General features: G+C 34.7%; 1 protein-coding gene across 1 annotated transcript in view; it reads left to right on the forward strand.

Moving 5' to 3' along the window:
* The window catches only part of TANC2 (tetratricopeptide repeat, ankyrin repeat and coiled-coil containing 2), a 522,665-nt gene that overhangs the window by 428,720 nt on the left and 74,156 nt on the right, over positions 1 to 19,789 (forward strand). The window contains exons 12-13 of the mRNA XM_051994951.1: positions 10,069 to 10,300; positions 18,609 to 18,775. Of these exons, the coding sequence (XP_051850911.1) occupies positions 10,069 to 10,300; positions 18,609 to 18,775 (399 nt within the window). The remainder of the gene's footprint in view (positions 1 to 10,068; positions 10,301 to 18,608; positions 18,776 to 19,789) is intronic.

The raw sequence follows: 19,789 nt of genomic DNA on the forward strand, positions 1-19,789 counted from the left end.
AGTTGATTGTTCTTTATTTCTATAACTGCATAGCAGCTATCTTTGGGATAGAGATACTTTGATTCACTAAAACTTGGTTCTTCTCTGCTATCTGGGCTTAATCAGTAGTCAGAGTACTTCTAAATATCAGAATCTACAGAGTAGAGAATGGAAAATATGGGATTTGGGATAGTAATCATCGGTAATCTACCCTGAGTCTCCAGACTTGACTTGGTGTTAACTTGAAAAGATAATTGAGTTATAGAAAAAGAATAAAGTAAATGGAGAAGACAAGGAAGAGTGAAATAAAGGACAAAAATGGGACAGATGAAGCTTTAATAACTTCTCATTTCAAACTAACTTCTCTAAAATTAATTTGATGAATGTTCCAAACATTAATCACCATGCAATTTAAATTTTGATGTCTAAATGTATTTCTACAAGACCAGAACTGCTTGATTTTTATGTAAGATTGAATTTCATCCTGACCCAAGTTCATTCTTTGAATCATAGATTTACTCCCTATAATAGCTAGTGGGGATCTTACCTATGGCAAGTAGAAACCTAGAGCACACTAATGCAAACAAGCCAGCTCTGTGTTGATAAGAATAAATAATGTGCTTTTCATTTAAAGCTTGATCCTATTGGTCCATCAGTTCCTTCAGCTGAGTCTTCATTTTTTTTTTTTTTTGTTTTGTCTTTCTCCTTAGATAAGGTTGTTGCAAGAACTTTTTGTTTATAGGGCAAAAAAAGTTCTCCCTCACTTTCTTCCTTTTGCAGATTAGCCCACTCATTTCTTCACCATATAAAAGACACCTTAATGTACTTATAACTTCCCCCAGAGAGCCTAACTTTAGATTTTTAAAATCTATTTTAGATCATCTCACTTTGAGTTTAAATAAATAATCTTGAAATGCTATGACAAATCATAGTCTACAGTTTTCAGGATTTTTAAATTTTTTAAGCTCCCACCAGAAGGGATAGTTATTATTAATATAATGTTTTATAATATAACTTAATGAACTTCTAAGAAGAAAAAAATAACTCAGTATAAGGAATAATAGACAGCATGGTAGAGTAGTTAGTGTTGGACTGGGAGTCAAAGAAGGCCTGCATTTAAATCCTACTTCTAACACACCTCTTAAGCTAATCATTTAACCCCTGAACCGCAAGCAATTCTCTAAGAATATAATGCATAGCCAGGTTATGATCTAAATTGATGAAGTTCCCACACCTACGAAATCACGCCTTGATTCAACATGGGGAGAGCATTAGTAAAATGGAATTTTAAAAGTCATGTTAGTAGTGAGAAGACCCAAAGTGTATGCAGCACAGAGTTGAAGGGGAGAGGGGCTCATGTAGGGAAGTAGTTAACTACTTATTTTGAGGGGTTTGTAACAAAGGTTCTGGTAACAGTGACTAAGAGGGATAACGCTTATAATAACTCCCTCACTGTGCACAGAGTGAGCCAATATCTGTCACTAAGTACTGCTACAAGGAAAACCTAAAAAAAAATAAATATTCCTGAGCTAGCTTTCTTATTCTTTATCATCTAGGGAGAAAATTATAGATAGTGGCAGTAGGAAATTTTATAGAACTGCTACAAGATGGTTTTGACAGATTGTGCATACATATATAGCTGTTTCTAAAATATCTTGTAAACAACCTATTCTCCAGCCAAGATACAGTATCTCAGAAAGAAGTTAAATTATTTTCCTGCTCAAATTCCTTCAAAGGAATTGTTAGGTTTTAAGATTTATTACAGTTCTTAGTATAGACCTGTGGCAAGTTGCCAGAAAACAGCAGCTCAAAGAAATAGGGGCACACGAAGAAGTTATAGCTTTTATTATAGCTTTGACCTTTGTTAGCTGAGACCCCATTAGATCAGGGGCTCTGATGTCTTCTAGCATAATCAGTGAAAGAATGACTCTCTTCTCACGTTTTAGATTATTTACTTATAAAGTGATAGCTTGCTACATTTTCTGTAGTGGGTGATCTAAATTGATTTGTTCAGCAATTCTAAGCCTCAACATGTGGAACCAGTTGAAGTAAAATATGCATGAAAAGTTCAGAAGTTTGCTGTTTGCCTTTTTTTTTTTAAAGGGGAAGAACTGTCTATGAGAAGATAAATACTTTGGCTACTGAATAGTTTACATGAAATTTCTTGAAATGCTTAGAGAAGATTCTCAAGCAGTTATCAGTTTGTCTAAAGAAAAGAATAAGACTGCTGTTTAAAAATAAAAATTAAAAAATCTATTATATTTCTGATTAAGATGGTGATGTTTCAAGTAATAGAAAAGCTCAAGTCATTCACAGGAACCCCAACTGATATCAGAAAGAACTCCCAAAGGTCACTAATCAAGAAAACCAAGAAAAAAGCAAAGATCAACTCCTCCATCCAGTTCAGAATTGCCTAGAAAGATGTCTAGCAGCCAGCAGAGGAGGATTATAGAAGTGATACACCAAGAAAGTTAATATAAACTCCATTGAATAAGCCAAGAGCTCACAACAAAGGAAAAGAGTCTATCAAAGAAGTCAGGATTCTGGAATTGATCTGAATCACCTGTTGAATAGAGCCACGTGATGAATTGATCATCACATAATCTTCTTATTGCCATGTAAATTTTTCTTTTGGTTCTACTCAGCATCATTTAGCTTCAGTTCACACAAGTCTCTCCAGGCCTTTCTGAAATCATCCTGCTGATCATTTCTTATAGAACAATAATATTCAATTATATTCATGTACCACAACTTATTCAGCCATTCTCCAATTGAGCATTCACTCAGTTTCCATTTCTTTGCCACCACACAAAAAGCTACTACAGACATTTTTGTACATGTGGGTCTTTTTCTCTCATTTTTTATTTCTTTGGACAACAGTGACACTACTAGAGCAAAGAGTATGCAAAGTTTGATAGCCCTTTGGACCTCATTCCAAATTGCTTTCCAGAATGGCTGGATCAGTTCACAACTCCACCAGCAATTAACCAGTAAAATAATAAGAAGAAAATAGAAAAGCAGAAAAGAATACAAAACAAAATGAAATAAAACAAAAACTAGCATTGTCATGTGCCCAGCAGAAAACATCAGGGAGAATTCAAAATATATAACAACAAATACCAGTTAAAGAAAGTGTATGTGTATATGTGTATATATATATATATAAAATAGTATAGTATATACTATGTTATAATATATATATATATATTAGTAGAAGAAATTATATTCGTGAGTATCCATCTTTACTTTGTTTTAAATTGTTCTTTTGTTCTGTGCTATATAGCTTTTTTACTTTATTTTCCCCGCTTTCATACTCACCCCAACCCCCGAAGTAGGCTAGTCATTAAGAAAGGATATATTTATGTTTATATATATAGATACATACATACACATACATTGACATACACACCTCACCCCGCCATCCACACATATCTTTCATATCCTTGCTGACCTGTTGCTTTAATTCTGCTCCTAACTTGCCTTCCTATTACTTAACCTCTCCCCACCCATGGATTCCTCCCTTGGATTCTTCCCTCACCCTTTGTTTTCCAGCATTTATTCCTTCCCCTTTATTTCTTTATAGATTTTGGAGGGTGCTATACCTTTCATAGTGTACATGTAGTGTTGCCTATTTAACCTATTCCTGATGTGAGTTTTTCAGTACTACGAGTCCTCCCTCCTCTAGTCTATTCTTCCTCTGCACCTCATTTGTATAATTACTATTTTTACCTTAACTCTACCCTATCTTTCTTTTGCGCTGTCATAGTGTTAATGTCAATCTTAAACATATACTATAAATTTCCCATTATGGTTAAAAAAAACCATAAACAATTTATTCATGTTGAGTTCCTTGAAACTGATCTTTGATATTAGCTCTTATATAATAAATTTTCTATTAAGTTTGAGTTTAGTTAGTAAAACGTTCTGAAAATCTACAAGTTCTTTGAATTCCATTTTTTTGTTCAATATTATAGATAATTTTGCTGGATGTGATATTTTTGGCCATAGGCCTACTTCTTTTGATTATCACTAAATATGATTCCAGGACTTGCAGTCTTTTATTGTGACTGCTGATAAATTCTGTACAATTCTAATTGTACCTCCAGTGTATTTGAATTTTTTTTTCTTGTTTCTTGCAAAATGTTCTCTCTGACCTGGGGTTTCAAAATTTGGCAATAATGTTCATATGTATTTTCCACAAAGGATCTCCTTGAGGTGGTGATTGGTGGATTTTTTCCTATTTCTACTTTCTCATATTCTATTATTCCACGACAATTTTCTTGGATTATTTTTTGCATTATTGTGTCAAGTTCCATTTTTTGGTCACAACTTTCAGATAGTCCAATTATTCTTATATTTTCTCTTCTGGATCTGTTCCCCAAATGTCGGAGGGGTTTTTTTATAAAATGTTTCACATTCTGCTCTATTTTTTCATTCTTTAAAATCTTTTTTGTTATTTCTTGGTATCTTATAGCTTTACTGCTTCCCCTTGCCCAATTCTAATTTTCAAAGTGTTATTTTTGTTGTTGAGACTCTGTATCTCCTTTTCTAGTTGGTTCACTTTTTTCCCCCATAATTTTCCTGTTTTTCTTGAATGGTCTTTATTTTTATTTTATTTTTTAGTTTTTCCTCCACGTCTGGCATCTGATTTTTAAATTCTTTTTTTGAGTTCTATAAATTCTCTCTGGGCAGGGAGCCATTTCACATTACTCTTTAGGAGAAGAAGGTTTTTTTTCTTTGCTTGTTTTTGTTTTTATGCTTCAGTGTAGTCCTCTGAAGACAAATCCTGGTCTTCCCAATCATCCAAGGTTCCCTTAATCTTTCCAGACTTAGACCCAGATTCCTCAAGCAGTCTGGAAGGTAAGAGTTTCTATGGTTCCTGATGAGGCACAAACAACACCCAACTCACCCCAGAGCTTCCCACTTGGTGTTTCTAAGGAGCTAGCCTGGAGTTGTTTGCACTTCACAGGGGTTAATCCCAGACTAAAACTAACTACCCCATCAATTTAGCCACAGTGCCATGCAAATTAAAGAGGGTAAAGGACCAAATAAGACCTATCCAGAATCCAAGAATACTAGAGGAGAAACAATCTAAGTACAAAATTGCAATCCAAAAACTAAGGCTGCAAATTGAATAAAAAGGAGAAAACAACAAACTAAATAAGAATTACTATTAGTTAAGAAAAGGCCTAAAGGTAAACCCAGAAGGAGATGGTAACCCTACAATAATTAAAAGCAAAACCTCAGGCTTTTGAAAAATACTTTAGCCACCTGGATTACAAGAGTAGTTGCAGAAGATTAAGAAGTAAAAAATGAAATTAGAATTGAAATGAGAATTTAGAAGAAAGAAAATTTGAAAGAAAGAGTTCAGTAAATTTATAAGACTATATGAATGTGAGTATTCTCTTCCAATAGAGTATAAGATCCTTGAAAGTATGGATTTTTTTCTTCTTCTTTATATTTGTATTACTTATACAGTATCTGGCATAGAAAATACTTAATATTATTAAATGCTTTTTGATTGGGAAAGAAGCTGGGAAGATGGGACATCTTATCTAAATAGTGAAAAACAATGAGCAAAGAGTTCAATAAATTTACAAGACTATATGAAGGTGATATTTTTCTTTTTTTTTATTTAAAAAACATGCATGGGCAATTTTTCAACATTGACCTTGCAAAGCCTTCTGTTCCAAATTATCCCCTCCTTCCCCCCACTCCATCCCCTAAATGGCAGATAGTCCAATACATGTTAAATATATTAAAATATATGTTAAATCCAATATATATATACATATTTATACAGTTATCTTGCTGCAAAAGAAAAATCAGATCAAGAAGGAAGGGAAAAAACTGAGAAAGAAAACAAAATGCAAGCAAACAACAACAGAAAAAGTAGGAATGGTATGTTGTGGTTCACACTCAGTTCTCATGGTCTTCTCTCTGGGTGTAAATGGCTTTCTTCATCATTGAACAATTGGAACTGAGCTGAATCATCTCATTGTTCAAGAGAGACACGTCCATTAGAATTGATCATCGTATAGTCTTGTTATTGCCATGTATAATGAATGTGATTTTTAAAAATATTTGTAAAAATAAAGGAATTACTAAATAGGAGAAAAGGTCTTGAAATACTCTATTCCAGAGGCTTATAACCAAGAGTAACTTGCCCTGCAAAATTGAGTATAATCCTACAGAGAAAAATGGATCTTTAACAAAATAGAAAACTTTCAAGTATTCCTGAGGAAAAGATCAGTGCTGGGTAGAAACTTTAAATCCAAATACAGGAGATACTTCTAAAGGGAAATGTATTTGGTCAATTAAAAGGAATTAAACAATGATGAAATACAACCTCTTAGATAAAAAATGACCAGCTAAATTGAGCACTGGATCTTGAGTCAGGAAGATAATTTCATGGGTTCAAATCTGACCTCCGACACTTACTAACTCTTTGATCCTGGGCAGATCACCTAACTCTATTTGCCTCAGTTTACTCATCTATAAAATGAGCTAGAGAATGAAATAGCAAACCACTCCAATATTTCTGCTAAGAAAACCCCAAATGCAAACATAGAGTCAGATACAACTGAAGTGCTTCAGCGACAACAAAGAGAAAAGATGTGTACCTTCAGAATACTAATACAAAGAGACTCCCATAAATGAACAATGGATTTTTTTCTGTTCATTTTGCAAAAGGGAAGGAAAAAGAAATATCCTATGATTTCACAAAGGCCTTGGAGAGACATACATGAACTGATGTTGAGTGAAATGAGCAGGACCAGAAGATCATTATATACCTCAACAACACTACTATATGATGATCAATTCTGATGGACATGGCCCCTTTCAACAATGAAGATGAACCAAATCAGTTCCAATAGCACAGTAATGAACTGAACCAGCTACACCCAGGGAAAGAACTCTGGGAAATGACTATGAACCACTACATAGAATTCACAATCCCTCTATTTTTGTCCACCTCTATTTTTGATTTCCTTTACAGGCTAATTATATACTATTTCAAAATCCAACTCTTTTTATACAGCAAATTAACTGTTTGGACATGTATACATATATTGTATTTAACTTATACTTTAACATATTTAACATGTATTGGTTAACCTGCCATCTGGGGGAAAGGGTGGAGGGAAGAAGGGAAAAAGTTGGAACAAAAGGATTTGCAACTATCAATGCTGAAAAATTACCCATGCATAAATCTTGTAAATAAAAAGCTATATTTTAAAAAATAAAATAATAAATCTTAAAAAAAAAAAAAAAAAGAACTATCCTAGAGAGGAAATCAAAAAGGAGGCAGAAAAATAAAAAGGTTGCACCCAAAAAAAAAAAGAGAGAGAGAGAGAGTACACAAACATAAAAGAAGAGATAGGGAGAGCAAACATTTCATGATCTCATTATTTTCTGAAATGGATAATGGAGGATTGAAAACACATATGCAGAGTTTGGTGTACAAATACATTAAACTCAATAGGGAAACAGACCAAAAAGGAGGAAAGGGAATCTAATAAGGAGAGTAAATTCAAAGAAGAAATGGTCAAAAACAAAATAAACTTTAATTTGAAAGATGTTATTTAGAAGCATTTAAAAAAGGAGGAAAAAGGACGGAACAAAAATCCAAGGTCTGGGCTTTTTCAAAGAGTGAGAGCAGAGAAGTGGGAATAGACCAACTTCAAATATACATTATTTGCAACAGTCAGATACTTTCTTTGTTTATAGAATAAGAAAAGAAGCAGAAAATGATAACAGTAAACATAAATGGTATAAAATCAAGAATGATAGCAAAATAAATTAGAAAGTGTGGTCCTAAAATATGTTGTTTACAAGAAGAATACTTGAATCATAAATATTCATATAGAGTTACAATGAAGAACTAGACATAATTCTGTTTCAAGGCAAATTCATAAAATCATGGATACAACTGTGATCTCTGATAAAGCAATAATAAAAGCACATTGTTAAAAGAGATAAGCAGGGAAATGAAATTATGCTTAAAGACAATAAGTAACATGTATACACACATATATGTATATGTGTGTATAATTATTCTTATCTCCAATTTCATTTATGTAAATGATTCCTGAATTTCTTAACAATAAGAAGTATTTAAAGATGTGGAGAAGGAAGGAACAAAGAAAAAAAGAAAGAGCAAGGAAGGAAGGAAGAAAAAAAAAGAGGGAGAGAGGAGAAAGCTTGCTACAAGCTTGATACAAAGACTTGAAAGCTTGGTACAAGACTAGATTGGCCAATCCTCAAGCAATCTAAGAGTTCAGTATAGGAAATAATTGCTTGCATTTTCATCAGTGGCAGGGATATTTGAGATCAGTAGCACAAAGAACATCAACAATAACCGGAGCAAGTCCAAATTCTACATTCTAGGCAAAAAGGGTATAGTATCTTGGAATTGAAAGTATTTCCTGCTACTTCCATCCTATTTGCCTAATGAATAAATGAATGAAAAGGCATCTTCCATCTCACCAGAAGGAATTGTATTTCATTCAAATTGTCTGAATCGATAAGTATTCCAAGCAAGAAGGAAGAGAATTACACAGTTGTCCCTGATAGTGTCATTCTTTATAGTCAGTCATCCTGGATGGGGTTTAGGATAATTCAAGCCAGAAGAAAGGGGAGCTCAAATTGGAGCAGATCACCTCTTCATTTCCAACCTAGCTCATACCTCTGGATTTTTCCATCATTCCTCAGGAACTTCATCCTGCAATATCACATCAGCCTTAGTATTCACAACTCTTCAGGACCTTCTGCCCCTGGGATTTCTCTTTTTGGAGGGTAGAAATGTCCCACCAGAACTTCCATTTGACAGCCATCACTTCATTACGTTCCTTTGAATACCCCCAACATTTTATTTTCCCTGACTCTGCACCTTTTAAGTTCCTTTTTGTGTGTTATCTTTCCCTATTAAATTGTAAACTGCTTGGGGGCAAGAACTGTCTTTCTTTTTGACATTTGTATTCTCAGAATTAAGCACAGTGCCTGGTTTATGGTAGATGCTTAAAAAATGTTTATTGACTGACTCTGTGGAAAGGACTCTTTTTGCAACCCGTCCATTTTGGGAATATGACATCATGATGCTGAGGATCTTATCTGTTAGCCCATCCCATCTGATCCACCCCAACAAGGTCGTGAGCAGGTCACCCAGAGTTAATAGAGAAAAATAAAAATAACTGGCACTGTCAATACTTATAACATGAGTACCCACAAAATGTGGGGTATGTCCTGTACCACAGTAAAATGAAGATAATACCCTATTAACGTTCTCTGGTGTTCTAACTGAAGTAGATCTAAAGGCTCATAGAATAGTTGCTATCTTAGTTATTCAATGCTAAAGATTCCAGCATCTAATACAGATGCTACTATTTCAGTGTTGAGCAAAGGTTTTAGGCTGTGTTTTTTTGTTCGTTTGTTTTGCCTTGTGATGTCATTGGTATTAAGAAATTCCTGATGAAGAAACTCCCTTTTCATAAATGAAAATAACAGCTTTTCTGCAACTTAGAATTATATTATATTACAACTCTTGTTTTGGAGTCCTGAGAGATTCTATCTTTTCCAAGGTCATAATGCAAGTCTTCCTGGCTGATACTGACACTTAGCTATGCTCCTTCCAAGGATTAATGATGCTTTTGATTCGCAACAAATCTCACAAGGTTTAAATTATACCATGACATCATTAGAAAAGTGGTGACTTTGAGATTCATCTTGGTACCATTTGATTAATGCAGTTGTAAAAAAAAAAAAAAAAAAAAAAAAAGTTGGCCTTTATTCATGTGGATTCATGGTTTCTAAACATAATTGCTACTTTAATTGATGGTACAGTACAGAACAGAAGGATCAAGGCAGAAAGACAGATCTTAGACATAGTAGATAATTAGAAAGTTTTTTCCTTACAGTTTATGACCAAATGAGGTAGAAAGGAAGGGAAGAGAAGAAAGAAGGAAGGAAGTTTTCTTCCTTAGCTTTAACTTGGAAAATTGAGAAATTGTGCCTAAACTATCTGGGTGCACCATTCCCACACAGTTTTTCATCTCATGGGACTATGTTTTTATTGTCTTTCTTCTGCAGGTCGTTGCCTATCACTATTGCCAAGCAGACAATGCATACACCTGCCTGGTACCAGAGTTTGTCCACAATGTTGCTGCACTACTCTGCCGCTCCCCTCAACTTGTCGCCTATCGGGAACAGCTTCTCCGGGAGCCCCATCTGCAGAGCATGCTGAGCCTAAGGTCTTGTGTGCAGGATCCCATGGCCTCCTTCCGGAGAGGAGTCCTTGAGCCCCTGGAGAACCTCCATAAAGGTATCATGAAAGAAGGGGGGATGGTACAGTAGGAAAAGGGGGAGGAATGGAAATCTTCCAGTCTAAAATTTTCAAAAGAAAAACCTCCTCATATAATGTTGTCTTAGTGTCAATCTGTTGTCCAACCATGAACTCTCCAAAATAAGGTAGGAGAAGAAAGAGAAAGAAAGGAAAAGAAAGTATTCTTGCTGATATGATCATCAAAACTGCCAAGATTTTAGTCCTAGAAAATCTCTTCTGAAGGATCTTATTTTAAAAAAACAAAATTCCTATATGAATCATTTTTAACATTCTCTTCAAAAACCTATTTCTTCCATCTTATTGTAATTTATTTCTATTATGCAGATACCAAAACTACTGGCTGTAGAGTTAAAATAAAGAAGTATATTAACAAAGATAGCTTTTACCAGTAGTTCCTGGTACAACTTGCAACAGGTCCATGCTTGATATTTTCCTGAAGGAATTTAGGTGAAAGAAATTGGTAACTTTCTACCTCTCACATGCATAAGTTTTTCCCTTTACTTCCCAAAATCCAGTGTTAGTTCTTATCTACTTTGTCTTCCTTATCCCCAATCTACCTTCCATTCATTTGACTAATAAGCAACTATTAGGATCTTTTTAGGGATATGGTCACCTTTGCTGGAAGTTCAAAGAAAAGATATGACATTACGAGAAACATATCCATTAACTTCCCTGATCGGTCCTTATTTCTTCAAGGAACTTTCTGTCCCCTTACTTTGGTCATTTTTTAAGCTATACAAAAAACATAAATGTATAAATGTATAAATTATTTTCTTTTTAAAGTCAAAAAATATTAAAAATTGTAAATCCAATTTATGAATTATCTAGGACACTGAGAGGTTAAGTGATTTTGACCATGGTCAAATTGTTGGTATGTGTTCTAATGGGAAAAGTACTAAATTTCGAATCAGAGGACCAAGATTGCATCTTGAATCTGCTACTCAATAAATGCTCTGTTTACCTTTGTGATTTTGGACAAATAAATAAAGCCTCTCTGGGTTTTAGTTTCCCCATCTGAGTAATGAAGGGATTACTAGTTAATTGGTCAAAAGATTTAAATAGTTCTCAAAAAAAGAATTTTAAATATTAACAAATGTATAAAGAATTGCTTCTAATTACTAATAAAAAAATTTCAAATCAGAACATTTCTGAGGTTTTACCTCATAGCCAGAAAATTCTTAAAGATCACAAAAAATGAAGTTAGTTAACATTACAGGGGTTATAGAAAAAGCAGGCATATTAATGCACTGTTGGTAGAAATGTGAATTGGTTCACCCAATTCTAATTTAGAATTACATTGATAAGTGCCATACTTTTTGACCTAGAGACCCATTACTTGACCTGGTGATATTATTTTGTTTTTTTAAAGTATTGCATTCTGTGTCTTGTAAAATTTTGTTATCACAAAGATAAGCCTTTTTTTCTGAGGGAAGCTTGAGGTTATTAAGGTACTTTGAAGTTTCCCAGGGGCAATCATCCCCTTCTATTTTTCCTGTTCAACTGTGGACCAACTCATCCATCTCTATTATCTATCTCACATACACACACTGAAAAACAAACTCTGTCTCATAATCTGAACGATAGATATTCTTTGCCCACTTGGTCTTTCCTCTATGGATGATCAAACTGATCTCTTTCAGGAAGATTTATATATCAAGTCAAGTGAAAAAGCTTTGATTAAGCACCTACCACAGTCCAGTCACTGCTAAGCACTAGGAGATACAAGGAAAAGCAATAATAGTCTTCAAAAAGTTCACATTCTAATGCAGGAAACCATATGCAAACAAATACAAGATATAAATAGGATTAATAGGAAATCATTTCAGAGGGAAGGCACTGGCATTAAGGGAAGTTGGCAAAAACTCCTTACAGAAAAGGATTTTTCTCAGACTTGAAGAAAGCCAAAAAGTGGAGACTAGGAAAGAGAGAATTCTAGACATGAAATATGATCAGTCAGTGAATATGAACAACTAGAGATGGAGTGTCTTATGCAAGGAATTTCTAGAGGCCAATGACTGAATCATACAGTATGTGGAAAGGAGCAAGGTGTGGAAAACTAGAAAAGGTAAGAAGTAGCAAATTGTGAAGGACTTTTAAGAACCAAGCAGAATTTATATTTGGCTGTTGGAATGTTAGGAGCTGTTAGAATTTATTAAATGGTGGGAACAAGAGATGGAAAGAAGGGGAAAAAGTGGGGTTACATGATTAGATTTGCACTTTAAGAAGATCACTGATAGCTGGTAGAAGATAGAGTAAAATGGGAAGAAACTTAACACAGAAAGACCAACCTACAGCATAGTTCAGTAGGCTAGATGTGAGGTAATGATGGATTGCTGCAGCATGGTGGCAGTGACTAGAGGGGGGGAGGGGGGGCTGCAAGTGGAGATGTTGTAATGATAAAATCTATAGGACTCAACAGCAGATTGGATATTGGAAATAAATGTGAGGAATCAAGAATGAAGTTAGAAAGAAGGGAGGGTTTGGGGGGAAAGATTAATGTATTCAGTTTGGATCTCTTGCATTTAAGATGTCAGTGACATATCCAGTTTAAGATGTATAAGTAGCTGGAAGTGCAAGACTAGAGATTAGGAGAGAGATGAGGGCTGAATAAATAGGTCTAAAAATCATCAGATGCTAATTGGAACTATTAGAAGGAATTAGTGAAATTGCCAAATAAAATAATGGGAGGGAGAAGAGATGGCCCAACAAATGGACCTTTTTCTGAATCCTCCAAGAAAAAATCCTTTTTCTGAACTCTCCAAGCTCCAAGTAGTTGTAAACTTTGCCTAAGGGCAGAGAACCCAAAAGTGTGATCCAGACCTTGAAGGAAGATAGTGGTTAGATGCATTAAAAGAATAGATAGTTTATGGGAGAGAGAACTCAAATTGTCCCTGGCATATGTAAGCTCAGGAAACATGAGATGGGAAGTATTGGAGAAAGGGCAATAAATAAACCATAAGGCAACCACCTTCTTGTCCCTTTCCCCTGAAAGCTTATGTTGGACTTAAGAATACTCTAAAAGGTAGCATTGAATGATCTTCCCATGTGTTTTGCCCTACTCAGAAGTACCTACTCCTAGACTCAGGAAAGCTCTGCAGATTCAGTAAAGCAAAACTGCAAACTTCCCTCTAGTCCTGCTTATTCAACTGGAGACTTCAAACTGAGCCAGCTGGAAGTTAGAATACTTCAATTTGCTACTGAGAGCAGAGTCATTCAGCTACTGTTTTCTTTCAAACTTTATTTTCTTTCAAGCTTTCTTTCAAACTTGTTACAAATGCTTTATAGCTAAATACACAGCTGAAGACCTGGGAGTGCTTTTCTCTCTAGAAAACCATTTCCTAGACAAAGGACCTCTCCTCAGTCTTCCTTGGATCTATGACCTAGAGCTGCCAGTTGGCACTTGTTCTCATTTCCTATATTCCCCTGGGGTCACCCATGTGGGTCTGGGACTTCTTCTCATCTCAACTCATAGCTTTATTCCTTTTTCAGTTCCTGTGTGCTAAGAGTGCTCCACTCCTCTAAACAGACTCCATCCCCAGTGTCCACAGAATTCTCTTGTCTACCCTTCTATGCTAATCTGGACCAGAAATATGCCTCATTGTGCTTTTTTTTTCTTCTTCAACTTTCTAATTTTTACCTGGTGTGGTGTAATTTCTAGATGTTTGTGGAGGGACGGTGTTGGGGAGTATGTCTTCCTGATACATTACCATTTTGGTTCAGTCTCCTAGTCCAGAGAAGGATGAAAACATCTGACTTCTTTTTAAATGTCCATATTATATTGAGAATGTTTTTCAGATTCTGAAATCAAATCAACCTTTGGAATTTCTATCTTCATATCTGATATATCAGTCCTAAAACAAGAAAGCAAATGTTTATGTGTGATAGAGGGCTAGAGGTAGGGGTGGGGAGAGAGAAATGTAATTGGAACAACTATGGGTGCCACTTTGGCAAGCTAACTCCAAGTCACTGCCAGTTATCTCTAAAACAGGGGAAAATTTTCACAGATATATAATTTATTTTAAACAGTATACTTATCCCATACTTACTAGTATTCCAACTTTCCTTCTTCACATGCCTTAGCTGTACAGATTTTGCCTAATGCTAGTTCTACATCATCCAGGAAGACTCCATGAAGATCAGACATAAAAACCTTTAAATTAGGATGTATTTTCTCATAGAAGTAAAACCCTATTGTCTCTTCTTCCACATTTATTATGTGATTACACTAAGAAGAGGTTGTATTTGTCTGCATTTATAAGCTTTGGTAGATAATTCCTTCCTAGGTTTTGGAGACAAGACAGAGATTTTATTCTAAAGCAATTAAAAACAACTGTGTATAGGATATGTGAGTCTCCTGCAACCACCACTAAGTGTCATTGGCATTATTAGATAATCTTTTTAACTTGTCCAGAGATGGTGCTGACAAGTATTTTTGTAAAAGATGTGGAGTTTAAAAGTATTTGAATTTGTATTTGCAAAAGATATTAATGAGAACATTTTAGATTTGAAAGCATGTGTTTCAAACCATAATCATTTTGGGCAAAATACAACTTTACTGGACCTTACCTCTTCATCTATAAAATAAGGAGTTTGGACTATATAGCCTCTATTCTAATTTTATGATTTCTGTATTCTATGATCCTATAATTCTTTCAGATGTAAGGGTTAGAAGATTTTTCAGAATTCTGCAACTTACTAGGAGAGGTGATAAAAATATATGTAAAATCTGCTCAGAGAAATATTATTTGGACCACCTAAGAGACAAAATAAATGTCAACATGGAAAACAATTGGTCTCCTGTGCTAATAAGAGGATAATTTATTTGGCTGTATGGTACTCCAGAATTTTTTTAAAATCTTCTATAATCTTTCATTTAGTTTGGTTTCTTTTAAGTCTAGAGTTATCCCATATATGAAATAGTGATTTATGAGATGCTTCTGGAATTGATGCTTTTGAAGTTTTTTAAAAGGATGATTTATAAGAACAATAAAAGTTGGATTGACTCTGTAAACCAAGTGAAACAAATACTATAGCTCCAGGAAAGTAGGAGAGCTCACCAGGAACATTTGCTATTCATAGTCATTCATTCCTACCTCCTTATCCCAGCCCATAAAAGATCCAGACACCTCATAGAACACCAAAAAATGATTAGGCAAAGCATGATATCCAGAGAATAACATCATTTTTTCATTAGGAAATATCTTGCCTTCATCCCACTTTTCTCTCAGAAACTTATATGGCCCTTTCTGTTCTGATCAGCTTGTGCAGTTGTTCCTGCTAAGTATCTCAATGCTGTTCATTAACTGGGAACGTCATACATTATGACATTCTCTTCCTGCTGCTGAGATTCTTCTCTAGGAAGCAGATTAACAAGTGTTAGAAGTCCTGCACATTGTTAGAGATCCTGTAGTGTGAAAAAAGAACTCTGGCGATAAAGAAACAGAATAACTCCCAATTATATGTAATTGTTCTCTCCTCCTCATTCATGAACTTCTTTAAAGACATAGGAGCTAGCAATCCACCCCATCCCCTGAGAAATAAATTTGGTATCTAGATAGATAGTTCTTTCTGCTTCTTGTTTTCTGTTTCTTTTTCATTCTTTGTTACAATGGATGGCTTCATTCAAAAGCTTTTTATCAGCATGCCAACCTTTAGATTTTTTTCTTTGCTATTTGCTACACATTTAAGAATTAGAAACAAGATTCCAAAATGATTTTAGATATTTCTAATGGTTTGTCAGTTGGAGCCTGGGTATAACTGAGTGATGTGATAAAGTAATATACAAAAGCATTCATCTAGGGCTCAGTTGGATATTTACATTTTTAAAAAGCATTAAGGAAAGCAAGGTATCATCTCTTAATCTGTTTCAGAAACCTCATCACTCAGCAGAGAAAAAGATGGAATTATACTATCATTATATTATATTGATATCCATGAAACTCTTTACATTTACATATTTAAATTCTATACTGTTCTCAGGCCAATAATCCAAAATACTTCAAGTTCATGAAATATTTTTGTGTTATTTCGGATCCCAAGTATCTGTAAGCGGCCCTCATCACCAAATCCTATAGAATAAAAGAATCTTCAGATAGATCTCTTAACATATCCAAAGTAGTATTTATAAGAAAATAATTAAGCCAATCAAGAGATTCAATTATTTCTTTTTTCAAAAAAGAAATTGGATGCAAAACAGTGATTAATTTCACAGGAAAAAATAATGACATCTATTTGGGGGTCTTTGCAAATAATAATGATTGTATTGGATAATAAATAATTTGATTCATCTAGATATCCAATAGGATTAGACATACTCTTGAAAAAATGTGAAAAATAAAATGTCTCAAAGAATTAGAGAAATTTCATCACTTTTTTGGTTGAGATTATTTTGGAAACAATTCTCACAAAGAAATCTTGAATAGATAAGTGATGAGTAAGTGTGAAGGGATTGTTGATGAGGAGTTACCAAGAAGGAACATAAGTGAGTCAGGCAGTTTATTACTCACAAGCATGTAAACATATGTGGCTCTCTTATCCTCCAGTCCCAAGGGTGCATAATAACAATAGTGACTCACGCTGTGAGCATGTACAGCAGACGGTATTTCCCAAATGAGAGCTCAGTTCTTTTGGGATTCATGCCCTTACATTTGATTGTTGTTACTGGGCAGATTCACAGAGGGACTGAATGAAAGAGGGACTTTGATGGAGGAAGGGCAGGGGCAATCATCAAACAGCAGGTGATATGGATTGCAACCCCTTTGTCATCCATAGGGCACTATGATTAATAAAATTTTCTTAGCTTAGAAACCTGAACTAGATGAACTAAGCTAATAGGTTGCTAACTTTATATCCCTAACCTTAAATGTAACACAGTCATTTCTTGGGCACATTGGAATAGTTAGTATATACTATGTGTCAGATATGGTACTGAGAACTGGGGATACAAAGAAAGCTATAAGACTGTCATCTCAGTATATAGGCAGATCAGTCTGTGGTCAAACATGAAGTTACTTCTGTCAGCTATAGATAAGCAATAGGCTTCCCCTAGTTGTCTCCAAAATCTTGATCTTTTTCCTTTCTTGAAAGAGAAAATTGGACAGTTTAACATGAATTTTAATCCTCCTAGATAGTTGACTATTAGTCTATTACATATGCCTGAGTGAATGCTATTAAAAGACATCTCAGTGAGAATCAAAATAAATCTAATGTTTAAAGGATTCGAGTTTCTCAAGATCAAAAATAAGAACACCACTGTTGTGTGGCAAGCTGTTCACACCTCTCTTCTGCCACAGTTTGACGTAGACTGACAGGGGGAAAAAACACTTTCAAGATTTTTTTTTTGTTGTCGTTGCTCATAGCATATCATTTGATGATTATATCTAGAATTCATATTTTGCATTTTTTCCTAAAAGAATAAAACTTTTGATCAAATTTATAGTTAAATATATATTCTTTATTCATGTCCTATGAACAAAGCTCTCTTATAGAAAGACAAACACTACGAAAAGAGTCAACCAAAATACAAAAACAAAACCTAAATGTAGCCTTTAAAAAAACGAACCAGTCTTATAGCTTTAAGAGAAAAGTATCTCAGGACCCAGCTTATCTTTGTCCCTAGAAAAATTCAAGATGAAGAATGTTAATTCCACTTTTCTCTCAAGTCCTATCCCTTATTCACTAGCAAAGTTCCTTTCTCTGTTATTATTCTTCTAGCAAAATCTAGAACCATCAAATGATGGTGATTACATAATTATATAATATCAGGGTTGCAGTGGACCAAGGTATCCATCTTGCTCATATTTGATTGACAATTATCCTCAAAACTGAAATTCATTTACCTTAAAGCTAGATGTTTACATTTCAAGCTTTTTATCCCTGATTGTAGAATAGAAGTTTCCCCTTCACCAGCCACCATTATTTGTTATTTATTTACTTATCTAATTATCTTTGAGAGATATAAAGGGGACTTGGATTCAAAATAGGCTCTTTTGGACTCCACTTCACTAATAACTCTGAAGGGGTTCCTTTTTCCTCAGAGATAGAGTATAAGTTTTAGGCAAGTTTCAGAAACTTGTTGAAAACCCATTAAATTAGCACAAAAGTATGTAATTAGTCAGTAGGTAGTCTTCAGCAGCTCCATCATTGTCTGATATGAGCAAGGCCTCCTCTGGTAGCTCAGTTTTCCCAGGGCAATGTTGGTCATAACATCAAAGGAAAAAAACACAATTAACTTGGTAACTATTTTGCCCTGAACTTAACTTAAATAATTCGGTTCTTTCAATTACAGAGAGCAAAATCCCAGATGAAGATTTCATCATTTTAATTGATGGGTTAAATGAAGCAGAATTTCATAAACCAGATTATGGGGACACAATAGTATCGTTTCTGAGTAAGATGATTGGAAAGTTCCCTTCTTGGCTCAAGCTGATAGTAACAGTCAGGACCAGTTTACAGGTATGTGAGTCTGTTTTGCTGTTGAATATTGAATGGTTGTTATTTCCTTGAGAAGGGATTTAATCTGATGATTTTTTTTAGGCCCAGGTTGACAGTGATGGGGCAGGTAGGGGGCACAGTGAATAGAGTGCTGGTCCTGGAGTCAGAAAGCCTCATCTTCCTGAGTTCATATCTGGCCTCTGATACTAGCTGTGTGACCCTGAGAAAAGTCACTTAACCCTATTTGCCTCTGTTTCCTCATCTGTCAAATTAATTGAAGAAGCCACTCCAATATATTTTTCAAGAAAATCTCAAATGTGGTCACTAAGAGTCAGATGCAACTGAAATCAGTGAAAAGCAACAACAAAAACAACAGTGATAACCTCTCTTCCTAAATAGGAATAAATATCTATAAATAATGTATTTTGAAGACAGGGGATAGAATCCTGAATATTTTTTACATATGGCTCTCCTTACCTGATAGTACATTTTCCAAGTCTTAAAGGTTGGCCTTCAGGAAACAATAAGATGTTGCCTCATGTACAAATACTCTGCAGATGCTTTAAAGATATTAACTTGGATTCCAATAAAGCCAATCATTCAGGCTCTTCTCTGTTTCTGTCCTGACTAAATGAATTTAACTTCTCAGTAAATCCAAATGTGGAATCTTGGCTATCTAACTCTAATAAATATTGACAACATTAACATTTAAGATTAGAGGCCTTACACCAAATTGAGCATGGGAGACCTGAGAAGACAGGATCATGCCCTAGAAAGTGGATCAAAATTTTCTACTTCATAACCTATCCTGTTTACCTTCTTTGCTTACTAGCCTAGAAGAGAAATTATCTTTATCTAAAGCTAAGGCTTTTGGGAGCAACACAGGGGAATTGAGAAGTGGAAAGATTATTTGATATAAGTTCAGAAAACCTGGGTCAAACCCAGCTCTGCCACTTTCTGCCTATGGTCCTTTGACAAGTCACTTAACCTCTCAAGTTATCAATTTCTTTATTGGCCAAATGAGAAGGTTGCACT

This window comes from Antechinus flavipes, chromosome 4, assembly GCF_016432865.1.
Source record: "Antechinus flavipes isolate AdamAnt ecotype Samford, QLD, Australia chromosome 4, AdamAnt_v2, whole genome shotgun sequence".
Taxonomy (NCBI): Eukaryota; Metazoa; Chordata; class Mammalia; order Dasyuromorphia; family Dasyuridae; genus Antechinus; species Antechinus flavipes.